General features: G+C 42.7%; 1 protein-coding gene across 1 annotated transcript in view; it reads right to left on the reverse strand.

The window, feature by feature from the left end:
* Window positions 1–25558, reverse strand: part of SEMA4F (ssemaphorin 4F) — a 158901-nt gene that overhangs the window by 70290 nt on the left and 63053 nt on the right. Inside the window, exons 2-3 of the mRNA XM_029595937.1 lie at window positions 13903–14048; window positions 13584–13643 (exon numbers count right to left, since the gene is read on the reverse strand). Of these exons, the coding sequence (XP_029451797.1) occupies window positions 13584–13643; window positions 13903–14048 (206 nt within the window). The remainder of the gene's footprint in view (window positions 1–13583; window positions 13644–13902; window positions 14049–25558) is intronic.

A 25558-nucleotide genomic window follows, 5' to 3' on the forward strand; every position in this document is an offset into this window, starting at 1 on the left:
CTGCAAAGCACTGATAAGGAAAAGAGAATTCGTAAAGACACTTGTGGAAGTAAACACTCATAATAAAAAAATTTTTCAGGTACATTCAAAGTAAAAAGCCTGCAAGGGAGTCACAGTTGGAGTACTAGATGATCGAGGCATAAAAGATGAACTTAGGGATGACAAGGCAGAGGGACTAAAATTCTTTGCTTTGGTGTTCACTGAGGAAGATGTAAAAGAGATATCCTTGCCAAAAAAGAGATTCAAAGGTGATGATTCAGAGGAAATTAAACACATTTCAGTGTTCCTGGAAGATGTAATAGAGGAAACTGACAAACTAAAGAGAAGCAAATCACATGGACCGGATAGTATACATCCCAGAGTGCTGAAAGAACTGAAAACAAGATTGCAGACCTCTATTAGTAATTTATAAACCAGCATTAACATAGTCTATAGTGCCAGACAACGGGAGGATTGCCAATGTAACGCCAATTTCTAAAAAGGGATCCAGGGATGATCCAGGAAACAACAGACCAGCAAGTCTGACGTCTGTGCCAGGCAAAATGCTAGAAACTAACATAAAGAACAAAATTAATGAACACATAGATAGGCATAGATGGGACAAAGCCAACATAGATTTATCCAAGGGAAGTCTTGCCTCACCAGTCTGCTATATTTTTTTGAGGGCATAAACAAACATATGGATAAAGGTGAGCCAGTTGATGTAGTGTATCTGGATTTCCAGAAAGCATCTGATAAAGTCCCTCATGGGAGACTTCTTAGGAAATTAAAATGTCATGGGATAGGAGACAGTGTCCTATTATGAATTGGAAACTGGTAAAAGATAGAAAACAGAGAGTAGGGCTACATGGTAAATTTTCTCAATAGAAAAAGATGAATAGTGGAGTGCTGCATCGATCTGTTTTGGGACCACTGCTTTTTAACATATTTATAAATGACCTGGACTTGGGAACGAGTGAGGTGATCACATTTGCCATTGATACCAAATTATTCAAAGTTCTTATATCATAAGAGGATTGTGAGAAACTGCAAGAGAACATTGCAAAACTGGAAGACTGGGCATGCAAATGGTAAATGAAATGTAATGTGGACAAGTGCAAAACGATGCACTTAGAGAAGAGCAACCCAAATTATAGCTACACAATGTAAAGTTCCACATTATTTATTTAATTCTTTTTTATGCCGACATTTATGACAAGTCATATCACATCGGTTTACATCAAACATTGGAGAAGTACAGTGAACAGGGGGTAATAACTTGGCCGATAACAAGGGTAAAGACCCTGGTGAGACAACCTTGAGCAGAACAACCTAGAATGGGAGAGAAGTGAAAAAACGAGAACGAGATTCATAGGAACAAGGGATAAAAAACCAAAATAACATGTCTTGTGTATCAAAAGCTGTAGTATCAAGAGGTTAGGGTGTATGGGAAACCGGGTTGGGAGGAGTAGGGTGGGGGAAGGGTTACACAGCAAAGGAACAATGGAGACATGGAGTGATAAACTTAAGAGGGGTAGACCGGAGGGTTGAGGGAGAGGAGTTGATAGGAGGGTTGTGAGGGAGGAGTAAGGGGGAACGGTAGGGCACAGGGATGGTAAAACAACAAAGTATTAAAGGCCGAGCAGCAATGCGAGTCAGTGAAGATCCTACAGCCTTTTAAGGAAACGCTTGTTTAAAAAGCCAAGTCTTAAGTTTTTTCTTGAAGGTCAGCGGGCATTGTTCTTGGCGTAGATCATTAGGAATCATCATTCAGGAAAAGGATCTAGGACCATCATTTATAATGGTTTGAATTCTTCTGCTCTGTGTGCAGCCAAGAAAGCAAATAGAATGCTAGGAATTATTAGGAAAGGAATAGAGAATAAAACAGAGATTATCATGTCTCCGTATCGCTCCATGGTGCGACCTCATCTTGACTACTGTGCAATTCTGGTCACCACATCTCAAAAAAAGAGATAGCAGAATTAGAAAAGGGACAGGGAAGGGTGACCAAAATGATAAAGGGGATGGAACAATTCCCCCAAGAGGGAAGGCTAGAGAACTTAGGACTCATCATAGAGAAGCAACGAATGAGGGAAGATATGATAGAGGTCTATAAAATAATGACTGGAACAAGTAATCGTGAATTGGTTGTTTACTCTTTCAAAAAAAAAAAATAAAGTACAACAACTAGGGAACACAATGAAATTACTAAGTTACACAATTAAAACTAATAAGAGAAAACATTTTTACTCAGCACAATTAAACTCTGGAATTAGTTGCCAGAGGATATGATGAAAGTTGTTTGTGTAGCTATGTTTATGGAAGGAAAGTCCATAAACTATTTGGAGCTGCAGAAATTCACTGCTTACACTTGGGATAAGCAGCATGGAATTTAACTACCCTTTGGGATACAGAGCTTGATGGACCTATGGCAAATCTTATGTTCTTAAGGAGTCTCTATCCATTATCTCTCCATAGCAAATTCCTCTTCCCTAATGCACCTCAATAGCACCAAAACAACAATGCAGCACCCTCTCCATCTGACCCCGATGCAGTACTCTTGCCTCAATCCTACCTACAATAATGCAACACTCCTCTTGCCCACCTAACAAAACTAAAATTTCAAGGATTAAACCTCTCTTTTAAGTTGTATGCAACTGCTATAATGTTTAGGAAGCCTGCAGTGGAGAGCCAGTGTTTGGTAGGTCTTCACCAGGATGTTGTCCAAACAAGTTGTCTATGCACTTCAAATTCTCTGCACTCCAGAAGCCTGCATGCAGCCAGCTCAGAGGTGGAAAGCTACGGTATGTACACTAGTTTGGAAAAAAAATGTAAACTTTATTAGCCAATTACACTTAGGTAAATTGAGACAGGAAGAGGTAAACTAATTGGCAAAACACAGTACAGCAGGGATCAAAGTTAAGGAATAGAGAGCATGCTTTGCCAAACCTAAAGTTCACTAGAAAGGTGAATTTCAGAAAAAATAAAAAGCACACAACATTTCAAGCTGCAGTTTTGTTGCATTCTGCTTTGTCCTGTAGATGGTCAGCCAACAGAAAAAGTTCTTCCAGCTGTTCCCACAACCAGTGACTGACTGTCTGACTGACTGGTGTACCAAAGCAGATCAAAGGCCAGCTCCTTACAGATGCTCGGTTTGACAGCACCTAATCAGTTGGGTTTTCAGGATATCCATAATAAATATGCATGAGATAGATTTGCATACATCGGAGACCCCGTGTATGCAAATCTATCTCATGAATATTCACTGGGGCAGTCCTGAAAACCCAATTGAATAGCTGTGCCTCCAGGAAAGGGTTTGGAAATACTGCATCATTACTACACCCTCTCACCCAACTCATCAACAGCTTCTAAAGTCATATCACATGACCAGTGGTGGTAACCACCACAGAAGCCTCAGCTAATAAGCATACATTTGTCTTGCACGATGCGCACAGCACTGCTTTCAGATCTCAGACAATTCCTCTCTCTCTTGAATTAATGGCCATTCCCCACTTCCCTCAGGCTATGATGTTCCACGCTTCTGAACAGCAGCTCTCTGCCAGTGCAAGCTGCCGAGACAACCCCCAGTGCCATGCCTCTGGGGTGGCTCAAACTCACTCTGGCTCTTCCAGCAATTTCTCTCCACATCTTTTCACCTCTCCCACACCCTGGGCACTACTCAAGAAGGAAGCACACACACGTGGGATCTGAGCCAACGAGGCTGCCCTGCAGAGCTGGGCTGCTACAGCTGCCAGGGGAGTCTGCATGAGGGGAGAAACAGGAGGCTGGCTTTGACCTTTTTATAAACTTCCTTCCTCGCTGATAAAAATAAGACGTTCAAGATTTGCCACAGGAAGTGTCAGCAGAAGAACTAGGCAAGAGAGGTGCACGCATCCTGAAGGCAGGGAAAAATACAGGCACATGGAAGAGAGGGGATTGGTGCAGGGCTAGACAAAGCAGCAGGGGTTTATGTTACAGGTGATTTGTTCCACACGTGGGTCAACCCATGTTTGCTGTCGTGCAAAAAAGGGAACATACCGCATCCATAAAAGCTCAATTTCACATATATTTTGGAGGCCCACTCTTTACCACTGGTTTGTCCTGGTACAACTGGTATAACTGAGATTTCGCAGTGTATTAGATGTTATTATGAGGCCATGTGGACATATGAGGAGTTGTAGCCAAGTAGTAAAAGCAGCGAAGCAGGCGCTGGAAGAACTCTATAGATACACAATGCCAAATTCCCCCTCTCACTGACTGGGTGCAACATTTACATTACATTTTTCCTAGCTGTACAAAGGTTGAGACTTAAAGTTAGACCTGCACATTGGAGGGAGGGAGAGAGGGAGGGAGAGGGAGGGGGAGGGAGAGAGAGAGACTCTGGCTTTGGTCTCTCTTGCTCATATAAGTTCTGGGAAAGTGTACAGGTCACGATCAGGAAGTGAATTATAATCACACATCAATCTGATTCCATCCTTTGGGGAGGATATTCAGGAACGGATGTGTTGTTTCCGCTCTGCAGCACATCAAGCATATATTGATCAGCTGGGAAAGCATTGCAGCACTCTCGCCAGCTGTGGTTTGAGCATGCTCGGATCCTGAAGAATAGTAAGCATGCTGCATTGAAAGGGTCAGGGGTTCTGCTAAACAAAATCAAAATCTGGTTGCCACTGGCAGACGTATGATCTTGGTGTATGTAGGGGGAGGGGCACTTAGATTTATTCTTTTGCTGGTTTGAATTGTTGTATGTCTAGGTTGTGTTTTATGTTCCTGGATTGTACATATTAAAAAAAATAAAAATAAAAAATAAAAATACTCCCTCATGCAACAAACAAATCCACTAATAGAGAATAAAGAATATACAACAATAATGCTCTTTAAATCGCCATCAGCGGTGAAAGACAGCATGAAGAAAGTTTCCAGATGTTGGATGTGCTGGACTAAAGTGACTGCCTTGATACCGCCTTTTTGGCGAAACATTGGCTGATGTCGGCAAACACAACGAATCAACACAGCTAAGTTGAATAATTTTGTGCTTTCAAGAATAAGTGATTTACTATTTGAGCAACATATGGAATGAAGATTTTTTGCATTATTGAAATTGAACATAGTTTTCATCGGTTTTAACAAATATCAAAACTAAAAAAAGTAAATAGAGAAAAAAAATAAAAAATTTTTGAGACTCATTAAAGCATGGTGGTTGGAGGTTTTTAAGACCAATGATTACAATTACCTCATACATGTTATATGTTCTTGGTAGAACAAACATGAGGCTCTCAGGTCTTTTCCTCCATTTTTTTTAAATATCTGGGTAGACCCACATTGAGTTTTTGGTTACAAAATTTAGAGTGAAGTTTTGTTTGTTTGGTAAGAACATAAGAAATTGCCATGCTGGGTCAGACCAAGGGTCCATCAAGCCCAGCATCCTGTTTCCAACAGAGGCCAAAACCAGGCCACAAGAACCTGGCAATTACCCAAACACTAAGAAGAACCCATGCTACTGATGCAATTAATAGCAGTGGCTATTCCCTAAGTAAACTTGATTAATAGCCGTTAATGGACTTCTCCTCCAAGAACTTATCCAAACCTTTTCTAAACCCAGCTACACTAACCACATCCTCTGGCAACAAATTCCAGAGCTTTATTGTGCGTTGAGTGAAAAGGAATTTTCTCCAATTAGTCTTAAATGTGCTACTTGCTAACTTCATGGAATGCCCCCTAGTCCTTCTATTATTTGAAAGTGTAAATAACAAAGTCACGTCTACTCATTCAAGACCTCTCATGATCTTAAAGACCTCTATCATATCCCCTCCTCAGCTGTTTCTTCTCCAAACTGAACAGCCCCAACTTCTTCAGCCTTTCCTCATAGGGGAGCTGTTCCATTCCCTTTATCATTTTGGTTGCCCTTCTCTGTACCTTCTCCATCACAACTATATCTTTTTTGAGATGCGGCGACCAGAATTGTACACAGTATTCAAGGTGCGGTCTCACCATGGAGCGATACAGAGGCATTATGACATTTTCCGTTCTATTAACCATTCCCTTCCTAATAATTCTTAACATTCTATTTGCTTTTTTGACCGCTGCAGCACACTGAGCCGACAATTTTAAAGTATTATCCACTATGATGCCTAGATCTTTTTCCTGGGTGGTAGCTCCTAATATGGAACCTAACATCGTGTAACTACAGCAACGGTTATTTTTCCCTATATGCAACACCTTGCACTTGTCCACATTAAATTTCATCTGCCATTTGGATGCCCAGTCTTCCAGTCTTGCAAGGTCCTCCTGTAATGTATCACAGTCTGCTTGAGATTTAACTACTCTGAATAGTCTTGTATCGTCCGCAAATTTGATAACCTCACTCGTCGTACTCCTTTCCAGATCATATATATATATATATATATATATATATATATATATATAGAAAAGCATATATATATATATAGAAAAGCACCGGTCCAAGTACAGATCCCTGAGGCACTCCACTATTTACCCTTTTCCACTGAGAGAATATTGACCATTTAATCCTACTCTGTTTCCTGTCTTTTAACCAGTTTGTAATCCATGAAAGGACATCGCCTCCTATCCCATGACTTTTTAGTTTTCGTAGAAGCCTCTCATGAGGGACTTTGTCAAACACCTTCTGAAAATCCAAATACACTACATCTACCGGTTCACCTTTATCCACATGTTTATTTACCCCTTCAAAAAAATGAAGCAGATTTGTTAAGCAAGACTTCCCTTGGGTAAATCCATGTTGACTGTGTCCCATTAAATCATGCCTTTCTATATGCTCTACGATTTTGGAGAATAGTTTCCACTATTTTTCCTGGCACTGAAGTCAGGCTCACTGGTCTATAGTTACCCAGATCGCCCCTGGAGCCTTTTTTAAGTATTGGGGTTACATTGGCCACCCTCCAATCTTCAGGAATAATGGATGATTTTAATGATAGGTTACAAATTTTAACTAATAGATCAGAAATTTCATTTTTGAGTTCCTTCAGAACCCTAGGATGCATACCATCCAGTCCAGGTGATTTACTACTCTTTAGTTTGTCAATCTGGCCTACTATATCTTCCAGGTTCACAGTGATTTTGTTCAGTTCGTCTGACTCATCACCCCTGAAAACCATCTCCGGAACTGGTATCTCCCCAACATCCTCATTAGTAAACACAGAGGCAAAGAATTCATTTAGTCTTTCTGTAATGGCCTTATCTTCCCTAAGAGCCCCTTTAACCCTTCTGTCATCTAATGGTCCAACCAACTCCCTCCCTCAGGTTTCTTGCTTTGGATATATTTTTAAAAGTTTTTATTATGAGTTTTTGCCTCTATGGCCAACTTCATTTCAAATTCTCTCTTAACCTGTCTTATCAATGTTTTACACTTACCTTGACAATGCTTATGTTTTATCCTATTTTCTTCAGATGGATCCTTCTTCCAATTTTTGAAGGATTTTTTTTGGCTAAAATAGCCTCTTTCACCTCACCTTTTAACCATGACGGTAATCGTTTTGCCTTCCTTCCACCTTTCTTAATGCGCGGAATACATATGGACTGTGCCGCTAGGATTGTTTTTTGTTTTTTTTTTAATTTAATGTTTATTGTTTTTCAAATTATTAACAAAGAAAGAACACTTTGTAAGGAAATACAGAAAACAAATTCAAGGAAAAGGATATCAACATATCACATCTCCCATATATAATCCAATTATATGGTGAGGAAAAACATTTGCTGTATTACATTGGAAATTATGGGGGGAGGAAAACAGAAAATACAAGGAGATAAAAGGAAATAACTATAACATTGCTGCTGACAGGAACCCTATTATTACCCCCAATAATACCTGGTTATGTCCTTCCTTCTAGAAACTGTCTCAACTGTTCGGGTAGGAAAAAGATATAGGTGTTTCCTACATATTTTATAACGCATTTGCAGGGAAATCGTAAGAGGAAAGTCGCGCCTTTGGCTAACACCTCAGGCCGCATATCTATGAACATTTTCCTCCGTTGCTGGGTGGCCCTAGAAAGGTCTGGATAGACCCTAACTGTGGCCCCCATAAAGGGAGTATTAATGTTTTGAAAATAAGCTTTCATAACAGCTGCTCTCTCTGAGTCAGAAAAGAAAGACACAAACAAAACTGCTCTCTCAGTCACTTCCAAGGCTGAATTTTCTAGATATTCCGTGAGGTTTTCCAAATCTACCCTGTTTTCACCCACAGGTAATTGTGTTGTAACACTTTTAACTGGCAAAAACATAACTTTCTTTGTAGAGGGGTGCAATTCCACAGGGATTTTTAGAACCTCAGTCATATATCCTTTAAAAGTTATTAATACTGGTTCACCCATTACTCTGGGAAAATTCACCAATCTAACATTCAAATGTCTTAGGTAATTCTCAATAGACTCCAATCTTCTTTGCGATGATAATCGATCTCTCATTAAAGTCATATTTAAATCTTGAACCTGTTTCATTTTCACATTTATTTCTTGGATAGCCGCATTATTATGATTGGTATTCTCTCTCTGGTCTTTCTCTACCAACGCCAGTCTTTTGACCATTGTTCCCATCTGCTGAGACTGGTCTCTTAGAGTATAGGCATTAACCATCATTAAGTCCCAAAGGGACTCCAAAGTTATCTCCGCCGGTTTCACAAACTCCCAAGGCATTGGAGCCACAGTTCCTACCTCCTCCCGTCTAGACCTCTGGTCTGATGTTCCTGGTGGTGTACTTCCCTCGCCGAGATTTCTCCCTCCTTGGGTCTCCCACTCCTGACGCGATATAGGTTGGGCTGAGGCTCCAGCCTCTGCTCCTAAAACGCTGGGTGTTCCTCCACCTTGAACTCCTCCGACCAAGCTTGGGTCAGTGTGTACAATACCTCCAGCGTCTAGAAGTGGAGAGCTACACAGCGGGCCTCGGGGATCCGGAGGACTCAGTGTGATTTCGCCAGGTGATAATCTCGCTCCTCCCGAGATTGCCACAGCGGCGCTTGGTTCCCCCGATCTAGTTCCTGGGATCGCGAAGTCGGTGATTATTCGCTGTCCTGAGATGCAAGGTGAGTCCGGAGGATATATCCTCACCTTGCCCTTTCTCTTGTGTGGCATAACTGAGACAAAATAAGATTTTACCAGGAAAAACAAAACTTGTTTCAAGAGAACGCTCAGAGCTGCAAGACTCAGCGTCCTTCAGCAGTGGCCATCTTGACTCCTCCCATCAGGATTGTATTTTTAAACAATGTCCAAGCCTGTTGAACACTTTTAACCTTTGCAGCTGCAGCTTTCAGTTTTTTTTCTATTTTCCTCATTTTATCAAAGTTTCCCTTTTTAAAGTTTAGTGTTAGAGCTGCAGATTTACTTATTGTCCCCCTTCCAGTTATTAGTTTAAATTTCATCATGTTATGATCACTGTTGCCAAGTGGCCCCACCACCGTTACTTCTCTCACCAAATCTTGCGTTCCACTAAGAATTAAATCTAAAATAGCTCCCTCTCTTGTTGGATCCTGAACCAATTGCTCCATGAAGCAATCATTTATTACATCCAGGAACTGTATGTCTCTAGCAAGTCCTGATGTTACATTTACCCAGTCAATATTGGGGTAATTGAAATCTCCCATTATTATTGCACTGCCAAATTGGTTTGCTTCCCTCAATACCTTTTTTGTGGAATATTTCAAATTATAAAATCACACAATAACCCACATACACTCACACCAGATATTGTTATTCTACATCTTCCTCCTTCTCACATCCATGGAATAATGATATCTTCAATCAAGTGATGTCATTTATATACTTTCTTTGATACCAGTTGTTAAAGACTTTAAAGAAGAGATTAAGAACATTTCCATTGGAAACCTGAAAAATGGTGATTTGATCTCTTCCTCTTGCACCTTCTTTGTACTTTCATGTTTTACTTTTGGGAAGGGTCTGATATGAGTATGTGGGTTATTGTGTGATTTTATAATTTGATGAAATGGGGGGTTATTTTTCCAGCATTATTGTAATATGACTATTTATACATGATTGTATCCTTTTAAGTCTGACAGATTAAACTTTGTGAAAATTGATTTTGTAAACATTTTGGACATTATTGTTGTATATTCTTTATGCTCCCTCTATTAGTGAATTTGTTCCTGGATTGTAGCACTTGGTAAGAAATTTGATTAAACAAGTAAATGGAGGTCTAGTTATGGGTTGAGCTTGATCCTAATATAGCTATAAGCTGTTCCGCGACTCCCTTCATGTCATCCTGATATATGGTCTTGCTTTACTTTATAAACGCTCTCTGAATTATACCAACTAACTTTTCACATGCAGCTCTTTGTGGCATGTGCTTATTTTGTTCTTTGAGGTATTTTCTATATTTCTACTTTCGTGCTCAGTTTTAAATAAAACCAAAATTAATTAAAAACTGGTTCATGATCTCCTCCTCTGGAAGACTTCACGCTGCACAAATGCCAGAAATGCGCACCAGGTCACACATTCTGAACACTGGGCCTTGCCCAGAAAAGTTTCACATGGAGTCCTATTTTACTACAATTCAATCTCAAAACCGAAGCCTCACACAGCCAGCACCACAGATATTTAGGCATGCTCTTCCCACACCGGGATGTGAACCCCACAGTCACCAGTTGAGAAGCTCGTATCCACTTGTCCTGGTCTCCACAAGGCAGTGATCCCCCAGCTTCCAGAACACATTCAATTAAATCAAATTTATGGTAATATAATCGCATCATGCTTACTCTTTCAACTCTGCCATGTTGCTTACTCTTTCGAGTAAGCAACATGGCAGGTTGGTGAGGCCTTCAGCCATCATGTTGATGCCTATGTCTGTGTATCCTGGCGGCTGCTCTGCACATGCACCGGGGAGACATAGCACATGGTAAATGGCAAAGACTGTGCACTATTTGTAACAGTGTGCTATTTGCGATTAGGGCAATCAATCTACAAATAGCGCACGCAAGTTGACATTTAGCATGTGCTATTCACAAACAGCACATGCTGTTTAGCTTCAGCACATATGCATAGTGGCCACTGGAATACAGAGGGGATTGAAGCTTTGAATCACAGCCGGTGAGGCGGGAGCAAGTGGCCCTCGCTCTTACCTATGAAGACCTCAGCTTAAGAGGAGGGAAGCGGTCCTGGGTCCATAAAGGGTCTCAGTTGTTTGAAACCCAGGTAGGGTAGTGAATAGAAGCGATGCTGTAGTATCCAGTCATTTTGTGATGGCCTTTCCTACTAGTGAGATCTCATCCAGAAGCATATAGACAACTAACTAAATGATGAGTCTCTGCACCATACCCTATGTGACTGAAGAACCTGAATACATATAACTGAGAAGAGACATTCATATACATGAAAGGCATCAATTATGCATTACTTATGTACTCAATGCTTTGTTACATTATGCAATCTGCCTTGGACCTACCTGTAGAGAAAGATGAAATCAGATGCTTAGAAATAAACAAGCAGTAAGCATTTTTCATTGGAAAGGAAGTTCTAGAATAGGAGATCAAGATGTGATACTAAAAAGACAAGCAGACTCAAAGAGAAACAGTGGGAAAACAGCTGTTCAGGGAAAGACTGGCAGATATACCTAACAGCCTCCCAACAGAAGTGGTGGAGGTAATTGCTGCAACAGAATTCAAGAAAACCTGGGATAAGCAAAGAGGTAAAACCAGAGATCAGCTGGGGTCTACAGTATTACAAGAGGAAAGGAAATCAGGCAGACTTAAGTGAGCCTTACAATCCTTTTCTGCCATCATATTTTACATTTAATGGCAAGATAAGTTTTTTACCCTCAGTTCCACTCCCTCGTTTGATAAGTATGAAACAATAGAGGGAAGGGAGGTATCACTACTGGGAGGGAATACAGTGACATTTTCACCTATTCATAGCAAAAACAAACCATTTATTTAAAGTGATGAACCCTCTGCAAGTTTCAAACTAGCTTTTTCATTAGTGATTTCAATTACATTTTTACATACTTCTCAATGGTCAATTCTGCTTATTTCATTCCCATGATTACAGAAGCCCCCCCCCCCACCAATACTCCCTTAAGTATCTCAGCTGCCTACCATTGGCAACATCTGTATATCCTCCCCATTATTTAATGAGCCCAAAGAATTATTACTCTCCTGTAACGAATGCCTCAGGGACTGCTTCTGGGGCTGACTATTTCACTCTCTTTGTGAGTGATATTGCTGAGGGATTGGATGGGCAAACCTTGCCCTATTGCAGATGAACCAAGATGAAGCTAAGATCTGCAACAAAGTGGATGCCCCTGAGGGAGCAGACAGTGAGAAGTGACCTAAGAATGCTCAAGGAGTGACCGAGCAGTTGCAAGTTAAGATTTGATACACAGAAGGGCAGAAAACCAAGGAAGCGACATATGATGGGGGCAGGGGGAGCAAGATATCAGGCGATTGTCTGATGAGCTCAAGGTAAAGAAACAGTGCGATAAGGCAGAAGGATGCTAGGATACATATAAAAAAATTATACTGCTTCTGTACAGATTGATGGAAAGACAAACCCAGAATAGCATCCCCAATTCAGGAGGCTGTACCTCAAAGGACAGACAAGCTGGTCCAGAGTAAGGCTACCCAAATGATGCAGGGTGAATACAAAGTATCATATCAGATAAGACTTAAAGACCTAAATATGTATACCCTAGAACAGCACTTCTCTACCGGGGCCTCTGGACACACCCAGCCAGTCTGGTTTTTGGGATATCCACAATGAATATGCATGAGAGAGATTTGCATAAAATGGAGTCCATATATGCAAATTTCTCTCATGCATATTCATTTACTGCCTATCCATGAATGGTTCTGGTTAAGTGGATAGTATACAGATCATTTAAAATAAGCAATCGAAACAGTTTTATAGCTAGCATACATCAAATAACAGACACCAGTAAAGACGTTAGGTTAGCAGACAGACATAACTGGCATTACTACTGCTTATCTCGGAATAAATACAGAAAGGAACACCAACTATCAAATAATAAAGGCATAAATAAAATCACTAAAGTTAAAGATCATGATGGTCCTGCTGATTGGAATATATATCAAGCAGGCCAAAAGAAATTATATCCAAGACCCAACCCAGACTCAAATGCTGTGGGAAAGAGCTGCGCCTTAAAATGTTTTCTGAAAGTAAGATAGTCAGGAAGAGAATGCCACAGAGTAGGATCTATGCAAGAAAAAACATTTCTTGTTAGCATCCATTAGACGGATCTTCTTTGGAGGCGATACACAAAAACCATCCTGAGAAGATGAGACCAGAGGGGCCCAACGGTCCTTATCTGCCATCATATTCTAGGGATGAGCAGCTGAAAATATTTTAGGTTTTTTTTTTAGCGGAAGAAATGACAGTACATCTCTACCATATCCTATGTCAATCCCCGAACATTCTGCTCATATCACCACTGCGCAAACATTCTTATCCAGCACTTTTATGAAACTGCAGTCCAATAGCTCCGGCTAACTCAATCCTAACTGGAGAAGAGTTGAGTACGTTAAATGAAGTGGTGGGGAGCTCAAGGAGTAAAACTAGCTCCACTTCCTCCTCCCTAAACCGAAACAAAGAGATAAGCAAACTTACTGCTTTCTTCCCCTTCTGCACACAGGCATTGTGGTCTTCATCAGAAACTTGCCAGGGAATCTAAAAATTGGAGGGAAAGAGACACATGCTTGTCAGTTCCTTACCTATTTCTCCTGCACACAGACAGGCACTGGTGATGCATGCACCACCCCCTGTGTGTTGCTCTTAATCTCCTCCTCTGCATATTTAATGCATGCTGGCATTTCTACATGCTGAGAATCTATATCTCAAGCCCAACCAGCAGGGAGGCGCTATTGTGTCTACTCCTCACAGGATCAAGATGCCCCCATCCCATCTCCTTCCCCAATCTCCTACTCACTTTCTTCATTTCATGGCTGTCCAAGGTCAGGGAGATGACAGCATCCTTGGCACCGACGTAGAGAGTCCGCAAGGCTGGGTTCACCAGGAAGATGCTGTAGTTGGTGACTCCATCACTTGAGAAGCGCCGAACCCACTGATCTGCCTCTGAAAACAGAAAAAAGGAAGGCGAGTCAGGCGTCAGCTTAAAACAAACGCATTTGCTAAGGATTCACTCTTTTGCAGTTTGATTTTCTTTTCATTCTTTGGAAGTGCCTCCCAAATTTGCCAGTTTATTTATTTGATGGGCAGAGCGGCCAGGCACATCTGCGGCGATTCTTATGAGAACTCTATGCGGGCATCACTGCACCAGAATCCAGCAAGACGAGATTCTGAAGCAGGGGTGGAAGATTCCCAAACACCAAATCGACCCCCTCCCTTGCCAGGTACCAGCCTGGGGCTGGTACCTTAAACAGCTCAGAAGAGAGGCCCAAGGAGAGAGAAAACTAAAAAAAAAAAAAAAAAAAAGCAAGGCAAATCCAAATAGAAAAAAAACCCAAAAAAAAAACCACAGAAAAAAAACAAATCCAAAACGATAAAACAAAACATTTTTCAACCTCTCTTGGCCATCTGCACAAAAGAGCAGGTAGAAACTACACAGCTAAGTTTTAGCTTCCATATCATCCATGAATTTTCAAAAGGACAGCATTGGCATGGTTTCCCTTTGAAAATCCAGGGGAAATATGCAGGCTAGAACCACCCATGCACTGTGCAAGCAGGTGGGCTGCCGGAAAATCCCTCCCCTCTCCCACTCATCAGTCATGCAGGGACCTGGAAAACGTCTCCGTAAATTACAGCCAGTGAGAACAGCTACGTTACCTGCTCAGCTGAGAACAAGGCATAGTTGGGCATCCCCCAAACCCCCACCACCACCAGTGATTTTGCCATTGACTGGTGAAGTCAGGACCACAGCCAGCACCGACAACTATTTCTCATGTTTCCAGTTAAGCCATGGAAATCCCTGACCTATTTTTCATTTAAAACAAAAAAACAAAAACAAAAAAACACTGATTGTGCTGTTTCTCTTTCTTTCTTTTATAAAATTTGGTAAGACTGCCCTTGCCCTCAATGCATCAAGGCAGTATCAAATAAGAACGAATTCAGACAGCAGCTCCTCCATGTCCATCAGACTCATCCTTTCCCCAATCACAACACGAGGCTACCTGCAAATGCCAATGACTCGGCTGCCAGGGAGCAACAGACCACACCAGCCTGGGTATCCCCCTCAAATGACCATTCCCAAAAATGTGAAGAATATACACAGGTTCCTACACATGCTGAAAATGTAAATGAGAAGAGCGAGCGAGCAGGAAAATGCCGGGTTTCAGGTCCCACCAGTTTAAATAAAAAAAAAAACAAAACAAAACAAAAAAAAAAAAAACCAGGCAAAAGAGCAGGATGGAAGAGAATAAAACATATACTAGGACACCTCTTTAAAATATAATTCACATAAACCTGGTGCAGCAGGTTTCTATCAAAACCACATATCTGCTGTTTATTCTCCTAATTTGGAGAAGGGTCGGGGGGGAGGGGGAGAGCAGAAACAATATCACAGAGCTCCAAACCCATCAGCAGTGCATACCCAAAAGCTCCCCTCACCCAACACACACTGACGCTCTTTATACTGCAGGGAATTCTACAATTGTGCACATTATTTGCACAGATTTGCAGGGTGTGGGAGGGCTGGAAGGAGGCACAGCAACCTGGAGGCAACCACAGCAGTAAAGCTGGGAGGAGAGTGTGGTGGAGGGGACAGAGTGGTGGTGTCTGGTGTGGGATAGGGAACAGAGAATAATGTAAGCATTATTGTATTGTTTAATGTGCCAAGTACCTGCATTTCTATGCAAGAATGTTCAAATAGTGCTCTATTTATTGTATTGTGGGGAAAAAAGAAAAGGAATGAAATCTGTATAATGTTGGATTCTGCCTGAGCATAATTCCCCTGGGTTGTGTATCCGGTGTTGGGTGAGGGAGTGAGCAGCAGCACTCTGCTGGCTTGCATTAATGAGGCTGAACACTAAAAGGTGAGTCACAAAGAGGGTGTGTGCATGTGTGTGCAGGGGGAGCTACAAATGAGGCAAAGAACCATCCCCAAGCAGCCCTGGGACTTTTCACCTGTCCTTATCAATAGACAGAACCTCATTAACCCTTGCTCCAGTTTCCTCCCCTTCCACTTATCTTTCATTTATGAGGAGGAGAAAAAGACAAAGCCTGTATTCTGTGATAGCGCAGCTAGGGAGAAGTAAGATGACTCAGTCGTGCATACACTCGGTGTCTGTGTGTCTGCATTACTCACCGGGTGACGACACAGGAGCGGTGTCATGGATCAATATATGCAAATACATATGTGCACAGAAAATACTACATACAGCAGGCAATCAAATAAGGGTACGCTCTCATCAACAGACAAGGCTTCAGGATTTTAAATGGCACCCAAAATAAATGTCGCACATCTTCAGCAAGAGAGCCGTCTACAGTTTCTCACTCACACACACTTTGGTGGGAAGGACAGCAGAGCAAAGGGGATGCAATAGGGACACACCTGCCGATTACACTCCTTTCTGACAACACTGGCCTGGTAGGGGTGGCACTACAACCATACAAGCCACAGAGATCACCAAGATCTCATGATAAAGGATTACTAGCTGTGCCGTCATCACAGAATATACATCTAACAAAACTAAGATCGTATGTTCTCCATAGCAGGCCCTACACTTTGGAACGCTCTACGTCTGGCTACTGAAACAAAGAAATGCAGACGTGACCTCAAAACGTGGTTATTTCAAAATGCCTATAATCTAACTTGACTTTCTGAAATCATTACTTGCTCCCTCATGGACAAAATCAATATGAACCTAACTTATGTGCTCATCACCTCTTTTTCCAACCCATCCCCAAATAAATGTATCAGAAACTTCTTCTCTCAATCCCCTTCTTTACATCCCTCCAGCACCTTTTGTTATAAGCGCTCTCCCATCCCTTTATAATCTCTCCTTCCCCTGGGCCTCCTTACTCAATGTATGCGTCTTTCACCTAAAACGTATGATATATGAGCACATCAAGTGAATGTAAATGGAATGACGGTACATAAAACGGCTAAATAAATAAAAATTCATAAATACACCTGCTCAAATATTACAGACAAGTAAGGGTTCCTATACCGCGCTTCGCTCTCCCCTCCCCGGAAATCAAATCTTACAGTAAAAGGAGCTCTCCGGTGAATTATCCAAGTCAAAAGATTTCACCCTGCTGCACATCTGCCAGTTCCTATCTACATCAGTGCAGCTCAGCTCTGAGCAGGACACTGCACATTATATATACATGCCTTAATCTGTTCTTTTGCAGTACGCTGCATGCATCTGCAGTAACCTGCTACAATTGCTGTAAAACTGTTTAAAATTGCATTCTGTTTAATTGCACTCTGTTTAATTGCATTCTGTGCCCACATTTCACAATTTGTTTAATTGCATTCTGTGCCAACACTTCAAAATTTGTCCTCCTCTCCACCTGTCCTCACTCCCCCCCCAAAAAAAATGTGTTTCCCTACTATACCTATCATACACCATCCCAACCGGCGAATCCTACGCCAAGTACACCCTCACCTCCTAACCCAACAAAATCCCTAATCCCATCATGACTTCCCCCATCACACAACTCCTAGGCCTAGCCACGCTCGCCATCTCCCTCTTCAATGCACAATCCATTCTTAAAAAAGCCCCCATACTCCAAGATTTGCTCACTGACACCAACCCTGATATCTGTGCGATCACAGAATCCTGGTTAAAAAAGTCTGACCATGTTTTTATCAACCAACTCCCCACACAGTCATACGACATTTTCTCAATCCCAAGGCCTAAAAAAAGAGGAGGAGGCTTACTCCTAGCTACCAAAAAACACCTCAACCTTAAGCTACAAACCATCTCCCCCCCACCAAGACTTGAAATTGGCCTACTTAAATCAAAATCCCTGCAGATATGCCTTATCTACGCCCCTCCTGGAATACTCGAACAGGACCCATCCCCCTTCATCGAATACATCACTGAAAACATAAAACCAGATATACCCGCAGTAATTAAAAGTAAGTAATTAAAAGTAAGTAAAAGGCTATTTCATCAAGCCTTTGCTGACCCTCCAGACAATCTCTAGTCACCTTTATTCCCACCGAGACGATTTTATCCCCTCCCAGACGAATGGATTGCTATCCGCTCGAAAGATGGACTCTGGCACTTTTAGGTTAAAGCACCTTAAGCTTTAACCCACATCCTTTATTATTATTATGTTACAATACTTCCTGCCTTTTTTCTTCCAGCTATATTTAGCTTCCAAGTTTCTACTCCTTGTTAAATGTAACTTTACCTTATTCTCCTCTATTGTTATTCACTTTATTTATTGCTTCAGTTATCCTTGTTCTATGTAAACCGATCCGATATGGTTATCACTATGAAGGTCGGTATAAAAAAAAGTGTTAAATAAATAAATAAATAAATAATTCTCGGAGACTTCAATCTCCATATAGACACCCTCCCCGCAACGCCTGCCTGTGAAACCCTACTCGTCACCTTAAACGCCCTGGGTTTCAGACAACTAATCTCCAAGCCTACACACAAAGCTGGTCACACACTCGACCTCCTTTTCGTAAACACAGACATCATAGTACCACACGCACCCACCACCACCCCCATCCCCTGGTCCGACCACTTTCTCATCAATGCCCACCTTACCATCAACACCAACACACCGATCTCAAATCCACTAAAAAAGAAAACGATCTCCTTCCGTAAACCATGTCCTTCTGAGCAACTCTCCCTAGCATTCAACAATATTAGTGAATATCTCGACCTCACCAATCCAGATACTGCTCTACAGTCCTGGGATAAGTCCATCTCCGACATCGCTAATGCCCTCTGCCCCACCATCCACAAAACCATAACACCGACACGCACTGAAAAAAAAAAACCATGGTACACAAATGAACTAAGAACACTAAAGCAAGAGCTCCGATCCAAGGAACGCACCTGGCGTAAACAACCCACACCCTCCCTCAATATGGCTTACAAGCATACATTGCATACATACCGGCAAGCTATTCTCCTCGCCAAACGTGATTATTATGCAGCCAAAATCCATAACTACACTTTCAACCCCAACGCCTTATTCTCCTTCGTTTCAGATCTCACAAAATCCCCCTTTCCCTCCCCCCCAAGATGAAAACAGCTTAGAGAAATGTGAGAAGCTTGCCAACTATTTTAAAAATAAAATCTCCAAAATCTTAACTCGGCTCCCATCCAACCCTGCCCCTACAGACCCACTACCTTTCCACAATGGAGGTACCCTCAGCTCCCTTGACCTCACCTCCTTGAAGGAAATTGAATCCATACTAAAAAAGATGCGGCCAGCCACCCACACCGCAGACACCATCCCATCAAAAATCCTCCTTACCATTCCTACCGCCATTGCAAAACCAATAGCAGACATTATAAATTGCTCCATCACCACCGGCAAAGTTCCCGACCCCCTTAAGCTTGCTATTGTAAAGCCTCTACTAAAAAAACCCACCCTTGACCACAATGATCCTGCAAATTACAGACCCATATCGAATCTACCTTTTATCTCCAAAATCATGGAGAAGGTGGTCAACACCCAACTCACAGAATTCCTAGAAGAAAACAATATTTTACACCCTTCCCAATATGGCTTCCGCCAAGACCGAAGCACCGAAAAACTCCTACTCGCCATAACAGATACCATCCTTAAGGGCATGGACCACAGCCAATCCTACATCCTTGCCCTCCTAGATATCTCAGCCGCATTTGATACTGTGAACCATCAAATCCTAGTTTCACGCTTATCCGAGATAGGCATATCAAACACAGCCCTATCGTGGTTCTCCTCATACCTAGATCATAGAATGTACTTAGTCAAACTCGATGACTTCGAATCCGCCCACATTCCCCTCACGCAGGGCGTCCCACAAGGCTCCTCCCTATCATCCACCCTCTTCAATATTTACTTACTCCCACTCTGCCACTTACTCTCTAAACTAGGACTGAAATTCTTCCTATACGCAGATGACGTACAAATTTTGATTCCCATTCGAAAATCCCTCAACGAAACCCTGCAGTACTGGGAAACTTGTCTGACCTCCATCAACTCACTCCTCTCCAATCTCCACCTTGCACTCAACACCTCCAAAACTGAAATCCTTATCCTAACAAATCAATCTTCCGACTCGATCCACCATACGATCCAAAACACCTCACAAGCTCAATCGCTACCACATAGCGTCAGAGACTTAGGAGTTTACCTAGACAACAACTAAATTTGAAATCCCACATTAAATCACTGCTAAAAGGAGGCTTCTTTAAACTCCAAACCCTCAAAAAACTGAAGCCCCTCCTTCACGCCCATGATTTCCGCACCGTCATGCAAACCACCATGTTATCCAAACTCGATTATTGCAACGCCCTTTTCCTAGGTCTCCCAGCCTCTACTACTAAACCTCTTCAAATCCTCCAAAATGCCATGGCACGTATCCTAACAAACACAAGAAAATCCGATCATATCACTCCCATACTACAAAATCTCCACTGGCTCCCCATTGCATTCCGTTCCCAATACAAAACACTTACCATCCTACATAACACTCTATACAAAAACAGCTCCCCCTGGCTTGAAGATATGCCTCAATTCCGGCAATCGAACCGCCCCACCAGAAACGCCCTCGCCGGCACCCTTCAAACCCCCTCACTCAAAATTGGGCACCTCACCGCCACCAGAGAAAGAGCCTTCTCTATCGCAGGCCCCTCCCTCTGGAACTCCCTCCCGGCCAAACTCAGACTAGAACCATCCCTGAGCCACTTCAAAAAAGGAATAAAAACATGGCTGTTTAAACAGGCCTACCCCAACTCCTCTCAACCCTAGGCCTCCCACGCATACAGGAACCTGCATTCTATATACAGCCCTTCCCACCTTTCCCACCCTGGTAACCCTTCCAGCACACCCCATGCTCCCCCTAACTCCCCCCCTCCACTCCCCACCCCCCCCCCCGCCTTCTTTACCATATCAATCTCCCCTTTACCGTTACCTCCCCTCTCGCATATTTTCTCCCCCCCTTTCCCTCTCCCCTCACCCCTCCCCCCAACGTTGTAAATAAGTTCACATATGTAATATGTAATTTTAAACCCATATCTTTCCAATTAAGTTATCCATGCTTGCTTTCTCTTTTCTCTCGTTCTTCGCTTTTTACCTTGTTCCTTTTATCCAATTATTATCCAATTCTCCCAGTTAAACCCCCCTTGTTCAATGTAATTCCTTTCTCAGTTAATTGTGAACCGACATGATGTGTCCTACGAATGCCGGTATATAAAAATGTTAAATAAAATTAAATAAATAAAATAAATATACATAAATAAATATTACACACAGACATACAGCACAGTTCATGTTTCTCAGAGAGATTAAGGTTTTACAATAAGAATGAATCCAAGAGTAGTAGGGTTATTAGCAATTAAGGATACAGTAAGGATAAAATACAAAAAAGGTAGTAGGAAATTCAGTGGAAAAGTATTACAAAAAAAGAAAGGTAATAAATATACTGGGAGTGAGCATAGAGTACATTGTGAGGTTCCTGTTATGGTAGTCCAAGTTGGAGGTTTACGGCTCTGACTTTGGGCCAAAGGCTGTTACAAACAGCCAGGTTTTCAGTTTCTCCCTAAAGGAAAGGTGGTCGGCAGTTAGCCTGATGTGAAGAGGCAGCGAGCTCCTGATCCTGAGCAGGCTCTCTCCCTGGCGTTGGTAAGTCACATTTCTTTCGGGGGCTGGGATCACTGGGCAGGCTTGAGGGGGAGAGCACAGTGGGTGGGCGGCTGTGGGTGAGGTCGGTTAGTGAGATAAAGTGATAGGCTAAGCCCTGGAGTGCCTTGAATGCCCGGAGCGGGATAGTGTGGGTAAGGAATTGCCGCTGAGTTTCGAATGAGCTGCAGGCAGTGGATCACCATTTTTTTTTTTTTTTTGGTAGCCCGATGCAGAGGGAATTGGAGCAGTTCTTGAGATTATACAAGCCTGGACCACTATCATGAAGGTGGGAGGGGGGGGGGGCCATAAAAGAAAGGACGCCCGTAGCATAGTTATAAGGTGGCCCGAATTTGTTATGGCTAAAATTTGGACTTCAAAAGCACGTTGGGAGTCTAAAAAGGAAGCCCAGGCTATGGACTATGTGGCTGAAAGATAGGGTTGCTCCTTTCAAAGTCACTCTTGAGTGGATGCGGTGTGATCACCTTTTCCAGTCCCATAGTCCCTCTGCTTTTTAGGAGTTATTTATTATAATGTTTCTAGTGAGAGTTCATTTTGAGGCTGATTAGGTTGGCAACTGCATGCTCCGGGTCCGCATCCAGGAGGGCACAGTAGCCAGACACCAGCTGCATAACTCATCGCTCTTATTTGAAAGTCTCCGATTTCTTTGCTGAACGGGGCCACGCAGACAACGAATAGACTTGGAGACAGTATGGATCCTTGTGGTACTCTGCTCTGGAGGGGCTGGGAGAACGCTTGTCCAAAAGGAGACAGTCCGAGTGTAGTTGTGAAGGGAGGATTTAAGCCAAGCTAGTTCTGGGCCTGCATTTACTAGCAAATACATTCAGAATAGAAAAGAAAGGGAAAGAGTTACATCAGGAGTGAAACGGCAGCCTAGAGGTCAGGGCAGCAGGCCGAGAACCAGGGTTCAAATCTCGCTTCTCCCACGCATGCTTCTCGTGACCTCGGGCAGGGTCACTTCACCCTCCACTGCCTGAGGTACAGGCAGAGACCGTAAGCTCTTTGGGGCAGGGACCTACTTACTATACCTGAATGTAACTCGCCTTGTGCTCGGATTTGGAAAGACAAGGTAAACCTAAAATCCAAATCAAAGAATAAAAATGGGATGGCCAAACCCCCTTCCCCCCTCATCTTCTGCGTCGCCCCTGCAATGCGCTGGTGTATCAGAGCAGTTTTATTGTATCTGAGCATAAAACTGGGGGAAAGCGATTTATTTATAAATATAATAAATGAAACTTAGTATCAATGCAGTTACAGAAATTCTCAGCTTAAAAAAAAAAACAAAACACACAAGCATACCCCAAACTCCAGAAAGTGTTCCCCACAACTTGCAATGCTGAGCCAGGACACGATGGATTGCTACTTTCAGTATTACACGTGTATTTTAAAATTTATATTGGGGGGGGGGGGGGAGGTTTGAGCAGCCGGAAACATTTATTCTCAGGCCAAAAAGTGAGATCCATTAAGTCTGGATTTACTGTTTTAAGCCGCATTCACTTAGCACCGGCCAGTCACTGAGGTTTTTCAATAAACTAATGTTACTGCCAAGAAGTAACAGATTTGTAAAACTGAGGGCTTATTCGCCAGACTCTCATGGGATAATGATGTACATGTATCTGACTTGTCTGGCAAGATGTTGTTGTTGGTACCTGAGTGCTCAGCTTTTTGGCCTGGACATTGGTGTCCGTTCTGGAATACCTGCTTTAACCCCCCCTTGTGAATGGTATCTGAAGTCCGTCCGTCCGTCCATGGGTTACACCAGCTAGGTCAGAGCAGCAGTTGGGAATAAATCTTTCCAGGGAAGACATTCATAAGCCTTTCTTCAGGCGTCCAAGAAACCTGAATATTTAGTTCCCGCAAGTAACAAAACACACAAAGACGGTGGAAGTAATGAAAAAAAAGGTTTGCTGAAATCTAACTTATCTTCTGTTCAAAAGCAGCAGGGAAGGGCCCCTGGCTTCACAATACTCAAAGCAAAAATATCCATGGTGCTATACTCCAGCCTCAAAAGCCTTGCAAAACGTGTGAAGGAAAGCAGTTGTGCACAGATGCGGTGTACACCTTGCTCCCGACAGCACTTCCTCATTCCACGATCTACCTGCCTGATATAGAATACACACAAAGCATTTCACCTTCCCAGACGGGATCGGCCCTTCACACAGAGTGAGAGAAAAATGCTACAAATCACGTTTGTGCAGCCACTCCAGCCTGCTGGTGGCTTATATCTCCTGCTGTGTAAAGCAGATCTGTAAACAGAAGTCCCCTTTACTACCTCTCACCTCACCCTTATGCTCCAAGCCACGTCTGCTCTCACGCGAGACTTAAGAGGCAGATCTCGTCAGATCTGTCAGAAATTGCAGTAAAGAACCAGATCTTACAGTCTTTGTGGCTACAAGAGAACAAAGCACTTACGGTCAACTGGATGAGATAGAAACAGCAAAACCATTTTGCTCCAGAAACCTGCTGCATGTGTGTTTGTGTGGTGGGTGGCAGAAGGGTGGGCACGTTTTCAGCTTACATAAAGCACAGAGAGGTAGTTGTTTCCCCCCAAAAGGAAAGTAGACTCACAGATTGTGAACTGGGGGCAAGCTGGCTTGCTGCCTTGGCACACGATGCACCAACTTTTGGATTGTGTAAGAATCAATAAAAAATAACCGGGGAGGAGTTCCCACGAGAGCTAAAGGAGATTAAGGCTGAGGGAATCAATATTTGTGTTTGCTGGTCTAAGGTGGAATTCACCTCTCTTAAGTGAACAGTCAACAAAAAGCCCAACCCACCAGGGAGGGGATCAAATCGGCTGAGAGACCAAATCCTAAACAGGGAACACCAGTGACCCACATTACATTACACGGCTCTCGACTGCACTTTCTGGGTTTCTTCTCAGCCTTCATCCATAACGCAAGGCACGCAGCAAGCTGCTCATTCCCCTTCCTTTTCCAATCTGCTCCCATTCTTTCCACTCCCAGATTAAAAGAACAGCAACAGTCACATACTATATATACGCAATGCCCAAGGCAAGAAAGAGCAAACTATCCAGAGGATGGATTTTAAATGTGATTATAATCCAGCAGCAGCACTGCCCAGAGCAACAAACTCAGGGAGCCAGCTCCTCACAGGAAAGCTTCTAACTTATCCTTGGTATGCTGAAATGCAAGCCTGCAGCACACAGCTGAATCTGGTAAAATATTAAATATCCTGCTTCCTCCCCATGGAAATCATCATCAAAGACGACCTGCGCAGAAATACAGCTGAGTGACTCTCCTCAGCGATGAAGATCAATGCTCCTCCTCTTCCTCCTGCACTGTGCTAATCCGAAAAGCACTCATGGCAGATTTCATACTGCCCCCTCCCTGAGGGGGATCATGGAGAGGAAGAGAGAATGCACAGGTGACAGCATGGCATGCCAGGAGGAGGTAACAACAACACTAGAGAAAGAATGAAGGAGACAGAGGAAACATGCAGAGAAGAGTGTGTGAAACATGAAACAGAGTGAGGGAAACCCAAGATGCCCAAGAGGAAGATCACACACAGGCACAAAAAGCCACCCGAACGGTGAGAGAGAGCAGGAAATGTCTGGATAGCAAGAGAAAAATCAAAAAGACTTCCCACAAAAGAACGAGCAACAAATCTCTGTGTAATCCTGGGGGGAAGCAAAGCTATAGCAGCAAAAGAGGTCGCATCCCTACATCAGGCCAGAAATGCAATCTGATAACTAGAGAAGTATCTGATGATAACTAGAGATCTGCACAGCCGGGAAGGAGCAGATTTATTTATTTATTTTAAAAATGCTTATATCCCGTTTATAT

The sequence above is a fragment of the Rhinatrema bivittatum genome, chromosome 1, assembly GCF_901001135.1.
Source record: "Rhinatrema bivittatum chromosome 1, aRhiBiv1.1, whole genome shotgun sequence".
NCBI classification, from domain to species: domain Eukaryota; kingdom Metazoa; phylum Chordata; class Amphibia; order Gymnophiona; family Rhinatrematidae; genus Rhinatrema; species Rhinatrema bivittatum.